At 37.7% G+C, this 17,353-nt stretch overlaps 1 protein-coding gene across 1 annotated transcript in view; it reads left to right on the top strand.

Annotated features, from left to right (window-relative positions):
• Positions 1-17,353, top strand: part of CCDC149 (coiled-coil domain containing 149) — a 53,912-nt gene that overhangs the window by 21,228 nt on the left and 15,331 nt on the right. Inside the window, exons 5-10 of the mRNA XM_010576891.1 lie at positions 2,799-2,906; positions 8,404-8,520; positions 9,981-10,153; positions 11,627-11,699; positions 13,025-13,109; positions 14,400-14,544. Coding sequence (XP_010575193.1) covers positions 2,799-2,906; positions 8,404-8,520; positions 9,981-10,153; positions 11,627-11,699; positions 13,025-13,109; positions 14,400-14,544 — 701 coding nt within the window. The remainder of the gene's footprint in view (positions 1-2,798; positions 2,907-8,403; positions 8,521-9,980; positions 10,154-11,626; positions 11,700-13,024; positions 13,110-14,399; positions 14,545-17,353) is intronic.

Here is a 17,353-nt window from a genome sequence, read left to right as displayed (position 1 = left end):
AGCACTTGTGAAAATCAAATATTTCTCCTTCTATCCACATTTAACAGAGAGCTTCAATGAGGTCTTGCCAAAACCTTTAAAACTCAGAACAATCAAAATCATATGTTGTATGGAACCCCTAAGCCAGGGAAATGAATAATTGCTGGAGACTACTTCTGTGACATAGCTTGGTTGTTCTAGTTTAACAGAAGTATAATAGAAGCTTTGCATTAAGGAGCAAGTCTATACTTAGCTCATTGTAATGCTCTTAGCATGCTTAATCGAGGCTGTCTTATTTTGGTGTCTAAAATTCTTCATTTAAAGTTTCTTCCAAAATACCTGTCTTGAGTATAAAGGTTTTTGTCATGTTAAGTCATTTATATGACTGACAAATAAAATTCAGCATCAGAGAAATGGTTTTAAAGGAAATAAATCTGAGCCAGAAGATTCAGTATAGGCATGGTAATGCCTTTTCTGCAGTTTCTGGGAGCCAGGTTTTGACTACAGACTGCTAGAATCCTGGTGTTGTGGCTGTAAACACTGATTAGTGAGATTGTGTTGAAATTACATGTGCTATTGCAGTGTTAGGAGTTGTTCAAATTCCTCATAAAAAGGGACTTTATAAATAGAAGTGTTTCAGAGAGGTTTGTGCAAATCGTGTTCCTTTTAACTAACTCAGTCTGGGGGTTGGATGGTCTTTATTGAAAGTCAGCTTTCTTCAAAAAAAAAAAAAAAAGGTATCTGAGCAGTAGCCATAGATATTTCCGTTTAAATACAATTTCCTGCAAACATGGGTTCTTTGTTTTCTTTCTTTTGAATAGCCAAGAAGTACCTCTCAAAACCATTGACTGAATGTGTTCTGAAGTGCCTTGATTCATTCAATATATGGATGACTATTACGCATTTGTTTAACGTAGAAAAAAAATCATTCTGTCAAAGCATACTTGAGGAACTTTTTGCATTGCTTGAATGGTTGCTGTCTTTAAAGTTAGAGGCAGCTTAATTTTGGCCCTATAATTGGCTATTTATGTTTTTTGCTATTACACTCTTTTCCCAAATTCTTTATTTGCAGTCTTCAGGTTTATCAGTAGTTTAAAAAATACTTTACTGTCTTCCAAAACTGTGGGAAACTTACCTTACTTTCTTCTGAACCTTTGATCTCAGAGCACCAGCAGTACAGAAGGTGTAGCAGTGAATTAGGCTTGTATGATCATCAAGTATGATATATCAGTTTCTCAAGTTATTTTTCCTGTTTAAAAGTTTGAACCTGTTGCTCTTTTAGACCAATTGGAATTTGGAGCCATCTTCTTCATATAGCAGCATACATAAGTTCCAGTTGACAATAGTTTTATAGTCTAATCCTGCAAATGGTCAGATGCATGCATAGCTATATTCATGTTGATATACATGTTAGTAGTTCTCTTAAATATAAAACAGGACATGTGGAAATAGCAGTTGTTAGTAAATAAGGGGAAAGATTGCAGGAATGGCTATCAGACACCTTGTTCGTTTGATCGTGTATGAGTTTTAAAGATAAAACTCAGAAAAACTTCCTATGAGACTATCAAGTGGTGGTGAGAATGACTGAGTAAAAGAGCAGGACTGAAAAAGAAAGATACCAAATAGAGAAATGGGGGAGCTGAAAGAGAAGCACAGCAAGTAGGGAATCTAAAACTAAACCTAACGTACTGAGAGAGAACTAGGAACAGTCAGTTGATGCGTTGGCCTCAAACCCAGGCAGTATGTGTAAGTGTAGCTTAGAAATACTGACTCATAGGGCTATACCAAGTCTTGCTTAGAAAATATGAAAATTCTTTTTTCATTTGTTTTTGTACTTTTCTAATTTATGGCAATGGATGACACACCTAGCTGTCCATAGGCAATGTCTTGAAAGGTTGTACTTTAGCCACTATGATTATAACTCTCTTAAAAGAGATGTCATTGGTAGGCTTTTCCTATGCTGGGTCAATGCTTGTGGATTTGTGAGATATTTTTAGGGTAAAAATATAATAAATTTATCTGTAGTATTTGCTCATTTTCAGATATGGTAGACAGGAAAGAAGGAGATTGCCTTATTTTTTGGTTAGTGATCAAGCTGATAGAATTTAATTGTAAAATTATAGACGAGACTGCTCACCCTGCTAACTTAGTAGGTTAATGTGAATGTCAGCTTTTGGCCTGGATTATTTGGGGATGGGGTGTTTGTTTTTAATCTCTAGCTTTCACCTCTGTTTTTCTAGAAGTCTACATGGTAGCTAACAACACAAGTCAGGTCACGTTTGAAGTTTTGCGCTACTAGATATCCATGATACAGCTCCGTATAGGGGCAGGGACTCTGGCTGGCATCATCTTTACTGGCTAGGAATCTGCTCTAAACAGTATTAGGGAATATAATTATATCATAATTATTTCTCAGCTGTGCCTTTTGTCTAATTATATGCAAGTTTAAAACTATTATTTTGGCAACTTTGTGCAAATATTATCAAAGTACTCTGCATTTTGCTCTTCCCACCAGCCAGGATGCCAGAACTAGTGTAGATGTTTTCACTTTGTCTTGTTTGGGGTTTGGGCACTGGCACTGTTCTGGGAGTCTGGATGCACACGTGCTGTATGTATTTCCTACCATTAAAGATAAAGGAACCCTGATGACTCTTTTTTTGTTGTTATCTCTCTAATGAAGCATGAAGTCTAGGTACCAACAACAATAAAAGTAAAGATTGTTGGCAGATGAGGAGTAAGTCTAGGGTTTCTTTTAAGTCACCACTTAACGCTTCTCTCCATAGGCACCAACTTCTGACTGATATTTACTCTTTTTCTAGGCAAATCTTGCTCAACTACTGAGTGAGGCACAAGATCGAAATAAACATCTTGGAGAAGAGATTAGAGAGCTTCAACAGAGACTGGGAGAAGTACAAGGGGACAATAAGGTATAAACTTTTGTTATCAGTAAATGGCATGAAATGTGTAAACTGGGCTGGAGTTTTGCATTTACTTCTTAGGAAAACAAATAAAACAATGGGTTACAGAACTTCTAGAATACTTTGATTACAATAAATCCTCAAACCAGTAGAACAAAAGAAGCTTGTACAGGATACCAGTAAGTGTAGCTTATTATATATTTTTGTATGCTGCTTTTGCTCTGTTGTCCTTAACTATGTATTTTGCACCTAGCCTTGCTTTAATGATCTCAGACTTTCTTTCTTGCTTTCTTTTTTTTTAAAATATATTTTATTAGTGGTATTTCCTCTTAGAAATAGAAAGTACAGATAAGCATGTCTTCTTCATCATGTGATAATTATTTTTTTTTTTGCAATGAAAATGCAAAATTTTGGTAGATGACAAAACTGAGGGAGACATAATGTTTCCCTTCAAAAATATGGAGCAGTTGATCACAAATATATATCTAGTGAGATTTGTATTAAGCCCTCATCCTATTACCCTTACATAACCAATTTATTTCATTGCTAAATTTAGCAAGTTATATGGAACATTGCTCAAAATCTGCCGTTTGGTATTAATCAAACTCCTGTTGTCTCTGTTAATTGAAATATTTAAACTCAAGCCAAATGTGTGTAACATTCACAGCTGGAGCGGTATGCAAAAGTACATTCAGAGATCAAACTAGTGAGAGGTTGGATTTGAGAGTCGGGGTGGTTAACTAAGTAAAAATGAAACATATAATGAATGATAACTTCCCTCCCTCAACTACAGTTTTAAAGTTACAGGATATAAAAATGATGTGGCTTTTAATTATTCATGTGGGGTTTTTTCTTTCCATTTAAGTTCATTTTATTTTATTTATTTTATTTTAAACATAAGTATATTGTGATAATGCAGTTTTATTTCTTGTCTGTCTTAAAGAACTTGCTTGAAGGTGGGCAGGGAGCTGGGAGAGGGTCAAGTGAGACCTGAATTTGTAGTATGCATAGCATTCAGTGTAACTTGCTCAAGTCTTCAAAGACCAGCTTTCCCAGTGTTTCTCTTCTTTTGTATGTTATTGTTTGAACTATATTACAGTGTAGAAGACTGTGCCTTGCAGTTCTCCAGTTCTAATATTATGCCATACATCCTTTTCCAAGCCAGTCCTGAACAGATAACAAGGGTTTGTAAGTACAAACAGAACACAAAGGTAGTAAAACCTTTATTTAAATATCAAGGTTATGTACCTATTCTAATTCCTTATAACACTGTGATCTTGGTAACACAGAGCCTACTTCTTTGTGCTTGAACTGGCTTTGTTTATATTTGCCTTTGCGGGTTAACTTGGTATTAGCTGGTCATCTTTGTGACATCTGTATTCCCAGCATGAATTTAAATTCATGATCCTCATAACGAATGGAAAAACACAAAAAGAGTTATTCTGCCCACCATGCCCCTCTCCAAAAGATGCAAAGTATTGCATCACTAAATAGAGGGAGGAAAGAACTACATCAGCTAGGGATTAATTTAGACTAGGATTTTCATTTTTGGAACACATTCTTCACTTTCCTGGTAAATGAGAAATAGAGCTTATTTTAGAGTCAGGTTGCTGTTTTTTGAAGTGCCTAAAAAAGCATTGCCATCTCTCTGAGGGATTTAACACTCTCTTCCTGTGTCAGATTTTGCTCCCTCCTAGCTTTGGTGATAAAAGCAGCTTGTTCCTGAAGCCATTCTGTTCTGTTCATCAGTTCTCCTGTACTGGCAGCTGGGTTACTTTAGGCACTGGAGTACAGATAATGCATAGTATATAGAAAAACAAAGAACTATAATAATTTGCTTATTCTTACGTTTTTCCCCCGTATTCTTCTCTCTGCTTTTTCCAAAGTGAGGGAGGGCATCCTGCCCAGCTGGTCTACGTCAACCTTACTTCTGGCAGGAGATGAACAAACAGCTGCTTTTGCAGCAAGTGAAGCTGCTTATGGATGAACAATTCTGCCTGTGTTTCAGCAGGGGTGACTCATGCAGGCTTTGTCACTGAGTGGCAAGAGCTTTGTAGAACTGAAAAAGAAAAAAACTCTTTAAATATCACACATTAGCTCTATTGATAAAGAATTGTTTTGATAGCCTGAGTTGTTTTTCACCATTTTAATGTTTGCTACTGGTAAGATGCAGTCACTCAGATTAGCAAGAATACTTTAAACTGGTGACATTTTACTTGTTGAAATAATTTTAAATACGTCATCAGTTAGGCAATAACAAATTACTTGCATTTGGTTTAACTGGACTAATTTTTTCCTTTAATTTCAGCTAGAATTCTCTTGGCACAAATAATAAAACTTCTTCAGGCAGTCTCTGGAAGAATTTGTTGCTGCAGTTTGAGAAATACAGCAATAGTTAGACTGCAGCGCTCCAGCAACAGATATCTAAGACTATTTATTTTTATGATTGATCACAATCTCTTATCAGCCCTGACACATGAAAACTACTCTATGTTTGTGATAGTTATTTGTAAATCTCTTTCCTTCCTAACGTTCTGGCAGCAATGCTTGGAGAACAATTACTGAAACTTAGAAGAGGATAGTTAGGAAATCTAATTCTGTCTTGTAAAAGGGTAAAAATGGAAAGCATAAGAGAAACTGTAGACTTCTGGAACACTAGATGACTCAGTTGCCTTCACTTGAATTCCTACCCACGCAAAGAAATGGTTTTGTAAGCTGTCGAGGGCAGTGCTAAGCGAGAGGAAGATGCGTGGAAAACAATGGCTGCAGTATTACTGACAGTTTGTTATTATAAGGCAGACAATCATTCATGCAGCAGCAGTGCGAAATGTTAAATGTGGTGCATATGTTTTGGCAGAAATGGGATTTAAGGTAGCAAATTTGCATAGTTCTGGTCCACTTTTTAACATTTTGTAGGCAATGTGGTGAAGACAATTGCTGTCAGTGTATGTGGCTGAACATGATAGTTTCTGCCTTCCATGAAGAATTTACTGGTTGTGCTTGTTGCCTTTTTCCTTTTGCATGTTTTATAGAGAATCAGGAATGTACAACATTGGTGCAGGCATTGTCTGTGGACTCTTAGCCTGCACAGCAGCTATCACAGTGAAGCCTGTTTGGGGCATTGTAGGGCTGCTACAGAGTTGCTACTTTATAAATAATTATTTTAGCTGACACTGATTAAGAAAAAGCTGTGATATTAATATAAGAAAGACAGTGGCTTGCAGCACTGGATTATTTTGGTTACCAATCTACGGGTTCTTGACAAACAGGAGCTCTCTCTGGTTAGGTGCCATTAATTTAAATCCACTTTGCTGTGGATGCTCAGAATCCTGAGGGGTAGCATTAACCTATTCTCTAGCTGCAAAATGAAGTTGAGCTGTCCTTTCCTCTGTGATTTCTGAATGACAGAAATAAAAATACAGCAGCCAGAGGGCAGGTGTATAAAGTTTATAACAAAGCACTAATATATGAAGTAAACCCTTAACCCTCTGGCATAACACTTAGTGTCTCTTTGGGTCACAGCATTTTCAAGGAAGAATTTTATAGCAGGTGGTGCTGCCTCATGAGACATTCGCAATGCAGAATTAAAGGACTTGGCCTGTTCTGCCCTGTCAACTCTCTGATTGGCCAACTGTCTGGAAGAAGCACTCTGTCGTTTTATGGATTGGTATTTTACTTTATTTTATGTATGTTTATAATGCTGCTTTTACTGGCTGAATTTGGATTTCTGAAGCATTCTTTTTGTAAGACTTCATACGTATTTTTTTTTTGCTCAAAATTAGTAGTAAATAGTTTTCCTTTTACTGGCAGACTGTTTGACCTTGCAAGTTATAATTGCTTGCAGTTATAATTGCATCTTACGCCTCACCCCATCCTGGGCTGGAGGAGAGTTGGTCATAGTGCATGAGTCACAGCTCAGATCCAGTTCTCAGCCTGGTGCCGAGCATTATGCAGAAGTTCTGCTCTACTGCAGGCATTGGAGGCATTGGTAAAATGTGATTCCCCTTCCTGTTTCCAGTTTTTTGTGAGCAAGACTGAGTCCTCAAAATGTTATCACGTTTGTTTCTTACTGCCTTTCTCAGTAGCGAGAGATTCTAGAAGTTAAATTAATCTAATTGAATTAAATCACGTTACCATACCTTTTGTTCATGAGCCTTTTAGTATTTAAAAAAACCAGTCCCATAGCTATGAAGCCATTCCAGGATTTGCTAGTTGCCTTTTTGACTTACTTGTTTTGATAAAGAAATTAATAGGAATTATATCTCCTAGGATCCATTCAGCCTTACTAACTGTGCAGTGGTTTGTACTTTCCCTGTGGGGATAGGGCAATGTAGTTTGCCAAAACCAGTTACTTTTGGGGGCACAGCTTCCCCTGAACAAGTGAGCTGCTTATCAGAACAAGTTGTACTAGCTTCAGTGACTTGCACTGAACGGGAGCTGAAATAAGTGGGGAGGATGATTTTGGTAGTCTGTCTTGCATCAGCAGGATTTTAATTGGCACATTGCAGCTATGGTGACTGGCGTCCCATAAATACCAAAGATAGATTTTAATGTACAATCTTCTACTTCAGAAGATTGATTTTTTTCTAACTCTGCAATATAATGATGTACATTAATTCCTTGGTGCAGAGACACAGGGAAAGTCAGGCTGGTTATTGTGGTGGGTTTCTCTAGTCTCTGTGGAGCTCCTACAAATGAGGCCATGGGGAGGCAACACTTTTGACTAGTTGTACTCAGTATAAACAACTGTAAATGCTGAATGCCTTATAGACTGTTATTTTAATATGCCATGATTCTTGAAAGGTAGTTGCTTTTTGCTTTGGATATTGAATATAACTCTGTATTAATTCAAGTCAGACTGTTTTCAGCAGTCACAAAGCTCATGAGTTCATCAGCTGTTTAAGCATTTTGGCCAAGTCCTTTTGTTGTTGGCCCATTTTTTTGTTTTTAACATGAATTAACTGAGTAGATGAAAAAAATAATGCACAAGCAAATGTATTAGCAGCTGTTAATGCAAATTCTGCACTGATGTAGTGCAGTGGGATTTTAAGTGGAATCAGTAAAATGAAGCTGGACAAGCCACTTAGTGCCTTTTTATTCTTAACTAGGAAGAGTTCTCTGCTGCAGAGAATTTTAAGATTTACATATGAAAATGGCTTTCTGAGAATTCTCTAGTTTTAGTCTGGCCAGAATTAGTTCCTGAGACTGCTAAAAAAAACATTGACCATGTGTCTGTATTTACTTAGTCTTTCATAATTTGCATATTCTGGTGACTATTGTTGCAGGTCTAATTCAGCTCCTGTTGATGCTTTGAGTGTTTGACTGGAATTTTTCACTGAGAACAGGATTGAGCCCTCAGCTCAGAAAATTCCCTCTGGTTTAAATAATACTAGCTGTTTGGCCTGAAAGATGAAATCTATGACAGCTTTATTCTTTCTAATGCAGATGTACTCTGATGCTACAGCCTGTGTTCTCTTGCTTACCGAATCTGATTTTGTAATCGCAGCTCCTTCGAATGACAATAGCAAAGCAAAGACTTGGAGATGATGAAGTTGGGGCTCGCCACTTTGCAGCACATGAACGGGAGGACCTTGTTCAACAATTGGAGACGGCTCGAGAGCAAGTAATAACTAAATGGGCATATACTGTCATGTTTTACAGAGCTAGTGCAGTAGCAAGTGAATGATGGCTTCTGTTGTGTTTGGAGGGCTGGTAGCTGATTAACATTGCAAAGAGTGGTGAAGTTGTTGGGATTTTTACTGAAATAGTTGTTATTGAGCACTAATTTAAACATGCATATGTGGGTAGAGTGAGTTTCCTAATCTCAGGAATTCCTTCTCTAGATTACTGTTTCTCCTCTTTTTATAATGTGAAGCAACAACTTGTGACAATTGAATATTGTCAATGAAAGAGACTCCTCAGTGAAAGCTGTTAAAAGTATTCAACACTATATGAGGTGGCTGATGCATCTCCTAAAGATATCCTCTGAATCAAATTTTCTGTAGAAGTGTTGTTAGTCTTCTATTCCTTCTGCCCCTTAGCTATTTCTTCCCATCTTTTGAAAAATTCTTGCATCAGACCTCTTTTGCCTACCTCAAGTCTGTATTAATACTATGTACCATGCAGCATCCAATTTGTCTATATAGCTTTCTGGACAATTTTTGGGGTTTGTGTTCTCTGTTGTTCCCACACTCATTCATACCAATGTCAGTTCCCCCCTGAATGAGCTGTTCTGTGATCCAGGAGGAGGTGCATATTTCTTGAGTTTCAGTCTTCACTCAAGTGCAGGCTACTTTAGCTTACCAGAAAGACTGTTGACTGCACTTGGTCTTCTTCCAATGTGATTCTCTCTGGTGTCTCTGTTCCCAAGCTTGCACTCTCTCTGTTTATCACCTGGCCTCTTTTTACGTAGTCATTTGTTGTCCTTCCTGGCTTATCAGTGTTTTCTGAGGTGCCAGTGGAGACTCCTCAACTCATTGCAGACTTTTCTCATGCTCTCCGTTTCCTCTCCTTGGAAGTTTGAAGCTCTTTGTCCTTGAGTATCTTTCATACTGGACTCCTTCACCCTTTTGCTTAATAGCAAAGTTTACCCTGTCAACTCCATGCTGGCTTATTTTTTACTTTCCTCAGTTCTTCTTCCTATTCTGTGGAAGTTCATTGCTGAAAGTCCCGTAATTAATATAAATTCCCCCTTATAGGCTTTTTCTTCATCCTCCAAATTTGCCAGATTTTTATTCAGTTGAGTTCATTCCTGGAGTCCTAGAAATTATATGCTAAAACCATCTTAATATGTTTGTAGCAGAATTATAGTATGGATTAAGGTTTCTTTCACTGTTAGGTTTTAGTTGTTTTCCAGAAATTCTGTTAAATAGGTCTAACTGCTGAAGTTACTTAACTTCAAATCAATGAAATAATACCAAAACAGAGTAAAAGTACCAGGGGTTATGACCTTTGGAAAGACTTTTGACTTCCCAAAATCAAACCTGTTCAGACATGCAGTGCTTGTTGCTGTTTTCAGTTTGGGTGCTATGTAATCTTTTGTTTAAACTTCAAAATAGTCATACAGCTTTCCTTTCTTCTCAGATCGAGACTCTGAGATATGATCTTCAGGCTGCACTGGATGAGTTACAGGATGTGAAAGAGGAACGCTCTTTTTACCAAGATAAGTCTGACAGACTAAACCAAGAACTTAATCATGTCTTAGGAGGGCATGAAAACCGTATCATCGACGTAGATGCTTTATGTATGGAGAACAGGTGAGTGCATTGCAAACCTTACTGTTTCCCTAGAACAAGCAGTGTATTGCTTTAACAGGAGCATCAGGAAGTCAGTCACAACAAAACTTTAAAGAAAATATATCCAAGAATAAAAGTTAAGATATTTTGGTAATTTGTTTTGTTTGTACTGTAGCTAATCATCAAATAATATTGAGAAAGTTAGGCTGCAGGAAATTACCAGTGTTTTATTTGGTACAGAGATGTCAGTGGTATTTCCAAATAGAGCTAATGAGGAAAAGGAAGAGAAGTGCAGACCTTTTTATTCCCATCACTGTATGGCACCAGAAGCAAGAATATTAAAAATCAGTGTCTTCAGAAACTCATCATGAGCTGTAATGGGCTAATCTTGGATTGGAAACAGGGACTTCGAGTACCCTGAGTTAACAGTTTCGGACATAATTCTCACCACAGGGAGAGGTTGTCAACATGGAGTGATTTGCCAACAAAAGTTGCTGGTGAAATCACCCATGCAGATATTCTTGCCACTTCCATGGGAAAAGAATGTGTTTTATGGTCTCTGCTAAGGACAACAGAGAGGAGTCACTGACAGAGCCATAGCAGGTACCTCCCTTAATGTCAACAATTACCTTAAAGTGAAATAGATCTTGTAAGACACTTTCCATTTACGAGACTTATGCTTCAGGTAGGAAAGTGTAATACCAAAGGCATTACTTCCTCCCAGCAACTCCAGGGTTTTTTTCTGTTTTGCGTGGCCTACAGAGTTCTGTATCAATTTAAGCCCCCTGCTCCCCGACAGCGATATGATTTTTTTTCTCTAAAATAGTTAAATTGTCACAAACCTTAATACAGCTGCAGTTGCACTACATGAAAGAGGATATTTTATAAACCCTTTATACATGAAAAAGATATTTTCCTATGTGGAAATAGCCATCTAATCCAAGTGCATAAACTCTATTAGGAAGAACTGTACTGTTTCAGTTAACTGTATACCATTTTTCAACTATACTGTTGAATTTTCTACTTTGTGATTGCTTTGTAATAAGAAGTGCCATGTAAGTGATGGATATTGCAATGCAAAAGTTCTGCATAGTTGAGTCTTGTGTTGACATGTATACAAATCTTCATGTGTCCATCTCACAACCCTTCAAGTACAGAGGATACGAGTAAATGGTTCCTGACTATTTCCTCTAGACATAAATATATCCTTTTAGCTTCCCTCCCCAAAAACCTGAGAACCGATACAAAATGGTTGTGCAGCATGCTTGGCAAATCTAACAGAAGGGCAGCCTCCTTTTCTGATGCAATTTGTTTCCCTACTTAAAGTTTTATGGGGTCAAGAGCAGTAAGATTTTGTTATTTTATCCCTCACAGAACTGCAGAGGGAAAAAAACTCTCAGTAGTTCAAAGAGAGGACATGCCAAATAGTAAAGAGAAGTGCTTGAGGCAGTACTTGAAGGTAACACGAAGTAAAGGATTACATTTCTTTTTCAGGTATCTTCAAGAGAGATTAAAACAACTTCAAGAGGAAGTCAACCTTCTTAAGTCTAATATTACTAAATATAAGGTAAGCACCTCTCAGTGTATCATCTAAACTGTGCTTCGTTGTTCATGGAGGTTATTGTTCATTCTCATGTTCATATGCATTTAAAGAACAAAATTGTGTCCTCAAAGAAAAGCCCACCATTAACATTCAAGAAGTATTAGTATGTGTACTTAACTACAGGCTCAGTCTTCTTTGTAGGCTTCTTAGCTGATTTAGTACAAAGGGATAACCATTAAAAGTATTTTGAAAAATGAATTTGAGTACCTGTTTTTAAGTTCTGTGGGGAACTCCTGCTTGGGGGGGGGTGATCAGCTTTCCAGGCTGCTTGTAGGTAAAGAATAGCAGGTCACGCAGTGTGTGGTGAACGACTGCAGCTGTGTTGCTGTCACAAGCGGGTCTTGTCTCCCTGTTCCCTAATGGCCACACTATTTCTTCATGTCTCTTAATGATTGCTAAGTCTTCATTGTTCTTCTGTTCCTGGGTTGAGATATATGCTGTTTTGCATGAAACCTTCAGGACTGAATCCTGAGGGCAAAATACTCTTGCTCTTCCCTGAAGTCAAGCACTCTATTTATTTCTGCAAGTGATTTTGGGGTGTGGAAGGGGAGCGCTGCTTGTCAGGGCATGAGAAGGGTTGTCTTAGGACTGTCGGTAGGAATTTTTAACCATTTAGGTCACTACGAAGCAGTTGCAGCACTAATTGCTTTTTGTCCATGGGCAAAGTTCCTCAAAGTAGCAGGTTCATTTGAGTTTCTGTTCACATTTACGACTTGGGGCTCTCAGAGAGTTTATTGGTGAGAACTGAGCATCTTGGTGGTCTGGTGGGTTTCACAGAACTGTAATTGTTTTGGAAGAGCTGGACTTCTGCAGCAGGATCATTCTGCTGCTAATTCCTGAAAGTCAGTATTTGCTACTAAAAGGGCTTCTAGAAACTCTGATAGAGAAGTTTGAGCTTTCCCTTTGAAGCCTATCCAAAGACATACTGAGAAAAGTCTGATTTTGTTCCCAATTGATATTCTCTACAGGATACTGGAGTATATTCACTGGCACTCAGCAAATGATTAAAAAATAGGCAAGTCTTAAAAATGTACTGGGGGGAGTGAGTGGGAGAGACTACAATAAAGTGATTGCAATGAGAATGAGTCTTTGTAACAGACTTTGCAAAGACTGTTTTGGCTGGAGAATAATACTCCAGGAGAGTCACACTCCCATAGGTTACTATGGGTGTAAGCTGCAGGCCCTGCAGTTGTTCAGAGACCAAAATCCAAAGTTCCAGATTCTTTACTCCTAATGAAAGGATTTGTTAGCTACTGTTTTTCTGAATAAGATATTTGTTGTTTCCTTAGAATGCACTAGAGAGGCGAAAAAATTCAAAGACTCATAGTAGATCCAGTAGCAGTGCTCTGACTGGAGTCCTGTCTGCAAAGCAAGGTATTACATAAATGCAGCGTGGTGTTGCATATCTCATTGAATTCCTTCCATCTTACCTCTTAATTTCAGTAACCCTTTCCTCACCAACCAAATCAAAATCTTTCTTCTCTTTCCTGTTTATTATTATGTGCTAATTTTTGTCCTTTTCTCAGTTGACTTGACAATATAAAATTTGCTTCTTGAGTACTGCTTCTCCTTTTGTTATTCTTCTGCCATTCATTCTCTCCCCTGTCAGTTTTATCTTTTTTTTTTTTTTTTTTTCACTCTCTAAACCCCTCAGCAACTTTGACCCTGACAAATCACTTCTTTATTCATCTCTTTGCTCTGCTAACAATGGCAATCACAATTCATATTCCAATGAAAAATAGACTGGGTGGTAGAGGAGGGGCCTTAAGTCAGGTTTTCTGCTACTGTTCTTGGAAGCTTTTACATTCAGATGTTTTGCAAGAAATCCTTTTGTCCCATGTTTCTTCATGGGCAGCGAAATGGAGTAATCTCTTTTTCCCCCTTCAAAGAAAATATCAAGATTAGGAAAGAAAGGGGAAGTAAAAATTCTTTGAGCAAAACAGTATACCTGGCACCCTACTGTTCAGGTGTATTCATACACACACATGAGATCAGTAGTATTTGTCATGGTAGGTTGAAACTCACTTTTCTGTTTTTGACTTCTCTTCTGTCCTCTTCTCCACTTACTTGCATACATACACATATATATATATAAAAAAAAAAAAAAAATATATATATATAAAGAAGCAGAGTCAGATTCTAGTTACAGAAGCTAATGATACTAGTGAACTTCCTGATGTGGTTGAGAGGTGCAGGCTCTAAGCTGCAGAGGAAAAGCTCGAGTGACTGTATTTTCACATCAATCTTAAATAACCTGAAGGATATAATAGTTCTAAAAAGTAATACAAAGACTTCCTTGTGGGCTTATGTTTTAATGTAAGTGGGAGAGAAATGACTGATTTTAACCAGTCTGTAGGCCTGTAGAAGAATGAGTTTGTTTCCTTCTGAACAAAAGTAATTTTCCAAAAGCAGAATTAAGTTAACATAAGATGTGTCTGCCTATACTTATTCTGGCAATTGCTGTAGAATAATGATGAGCGTAGAAAGCCGCCATCTTCATGCGAGCTGGAGATTGTATTTTTGGTCTTTTGGCTTTGTTAATTGAAGAAAAAAAAAAAAGTATTCATTTAAGTAATGAGAATAGTTCTTTAATGCTAAGTAAATGTTTGTGTCACATCTCTGTGCATGAGAAGCCAAAACTCATTTGTGTTTTTAACATTATAGTCCAAGAGTTGTTGTCGGAGGATCATGGATGTAGCCTACCAGCCACACCACAGTCCATTTCAGATCTCAAATCACTGGCCACTGCATTGCTGGAAACTATCCATGAAAAAAACATGGTCATACAACACCAAAGGCAAACCAACAAGTAGGTAGCATGACTTATAAGTAAAACAGAACTTACCAAGCTATGGAAAGTTATGGTTTTGGGGGATTTTCAGGAAAATGGGAAGGAAGGTCCATTTTCACAAAAAATGCATTGTCATTGTTAACTGGTGGTTTTTTTAGTTTTTAAGATCAGGTATGTGTTTAGAGAAAAATTACATTTTCAAAGTAAAGTCTGGGGTTGACAGAGACCTGTCTGCCTCTGCTAGGCAAGGGTTGGTTTGCTGCTCAGGTTTGGGACAAACCATAATAACACAGAGGGAACTTCTAGCAAGTAGTTTGTAGGGAGAGCTAAAGAAAAGCTGCTGGGAGGAAGGACACCCTTGAACTGGAGGAGAAGATATGGGATAATTGGTCTTTAATGTAGGCATTTGCTAATGAACACTGGTGGGAGTAGTAAATGTTGCACCTAGGAAAGGATCTGAAAAGTTTTAGTGTAACATTTGTCACAGGCTAGCTGCCTATGTGTCATACAAATGATAGCTGTTGCTCCTATAGTTACTTTGCCAAGAGTTGTAGGAGATAAACACAGTTGGATTGCTACTATATGATTTTTTTAAAAAATCTGAACTGAACTTTCAAAGAGGATTTGTTTACTCTTAGCTGTTCTACTCATCAGTAGAATTCTTTGTGTCTTGTACAGCTCCTATCATTGCAGAATATAATAATTTTTGACACATTTTCTGACATTCTGATATTATTGTCCTTTTACAGTGTATGAAAATCACAGCTAGGAAGTGTTCCTTGATTCTGTGCTCTTTTTTTTTGCTTTTTTTTTTTTTTTTTTTTTTTTTTTTTTTTTTTAACACTGAGTCACTACTAGTAATCAGAGGTTATTCAGGCTTCTCAAAAGCACATCAGGACCAGATGCCAGAAACAGGCAGACATCTTTCATGAAAGGAAGGAGTAGTACTGAAGTAAACTGTATTGCACTAGAATAGATGATTCATTTTGAAAATTGATAACTCTGATACTAGGCAGACTCCATTGCATAATTCTTAGTGATGTGGCAACAGAAGTGGAGGAGCAGTTTATAGCCACTCTTAATACTCTTGAGAAGGCAAATGCCTAATCAGCTAAAGGGAGACTAAAGCAGTGAAAATGCAGCCCAGATCTAAGTGACGGCAGCTCAGTTAATTCATGTCTATAAGTGTGTCCTGTAATGCAAGAGGAATTCCTGCACTGAGCAGTGCTAGTGAAGGGCTACACCTTGCTCCCTTCTTACCGCTAATGTAACATGAGAAGGAAAACATCCAGAGAACAATTTTTGTTATTCCAGGTATAACCAATCTTTGCCTTTTATATCGTGATACTGTATCATTACCTCATGTTCTAGTTTGCGTACTCTTGCCCATAACTATAGAAAACTTCTTAATTTTGTATCTCTCTCTGATCGCGTGCAGTCTCTTGCATCTCTCAAATGTACCATTGCAATGATGGCTTTACTTTCTGATACCACTGTCTCTGCTTTCAACTATTGAGTACAGGTTTTCTTGAGATAAGTCTTCACAAGAAGATATGATTCTTTTTATCTGCATGCCCAACTGCTCATAGGAGTAGAGATCGGATCTGTGCACAAACTAGTATTCTATGCCCAATAGAAGATCAGGTCTTGGAGGTGACAGTCCACATCTCTCCCAGGTCAGGAGTGTGCTCAGAGCTGTAGTGTTGTATTCAGTTCAGGATGCTTCAGGGGAAAAAAAAAAAAAAGAAAAATAAATCCTGGGCAAGTTGAGTGAAGAGCCTCAGCAACGCTCCTGTGTGGTATGCTCATTGTTTTTGTCACCTTTGGCGTTAGTGGGATTAAAGAAGCTTTTCAGGAGCTAGGAGGAATGGAAACTACTTCAAGTAGAAACAAGACACAAGAGTTAAAGTGAAAAAGGGAAAGGCAGGTAGGACATCACAGAGAAACATCCTTTATTTGAGGTGCATTAGCTGTTTTTTGGGGGCATTTATTTGCCAAGTAAAAAGTTACAAGTAAATACTGCTGACTTCTGGAAATGGGGAAGAAACTGCCCACCTGTCAGAGGAGGTTAGAGGTGAGAATGACATCAGTGCACAAGTAAAACAGACAGGTCCATAGACTGGTACTAGTAGAAGATGCATTCTTTTGATGAAGACATTTCTCCATTCAAAGTAAGAAAATGAGAAGGATGTGGGTCTAGAGAGAATTGTAATGGCAAAAGGTCATAAATCAGAAGGTAGTCTTCTCCTTCACCGCTCTGTCCTGTTTGCTTGGCTTTTCCTGCAGAAAGACCATGTTTGGAGGACACAGTTATTCTTTGAGGTGGTTGTTTGAAGAAAGTGAGATTTATTGGGTAAAGAACTTGAGATTTTGAGGTGGTTGTTTCATTCAGGGAAGAAGTTCTGCTTTTGATATTTGATAGATGATTGACTTATTAGTGATTCTATTACTAGTAAATGAGACTTTTCAGACCATATGAACTTATTTTCCTCCAAACAGTTAACCTATTTTAAAGTCAAAACCTCTTTTGTTGTTTGCAGATTAAGGTATGGGTATGAAAGTTTACAATAGCAGAATGGTAGATTTGCTTTCTGATTAACTGAAGCAATAACAAGACAGTGGATTTTTTTAATGTACATTAGAATGTGGGTCTGCTGTTGAAGTTGACTTTCTGCTGTTACACTGTTGTTGAAAACATCCGTTGCCACTTGCTCTTGGAACAGATACACTATTATTATTGCTGCTTTTCTAAATACGTGGCATGATCAAAGGAGCTGTGGGAGTATGTGCCTAGGAACAAGTAGGCTAAATCCAGTCTTTATTTTTT

Source organism: Haliaeetus leucocephalus, unplaced genomic scaffold, assembly GCF_000737465.1.
Source record: "Haliaeetus leucocephalus isolate CR32 unplaced genomic scaffold, Haliaeetus_leucocephalus-4.0 Scaffold545, whole genome shotgun sequence".
NCBI lineage: Eukaryota > Metazoa > Chordata > Aves > Accipitriformes > Accipitridae > Haliaeetus > Haliaeetus leucocephalus.
This window is presented reverse-complemented; position numbering and strand designations above follow the sequence as displayed.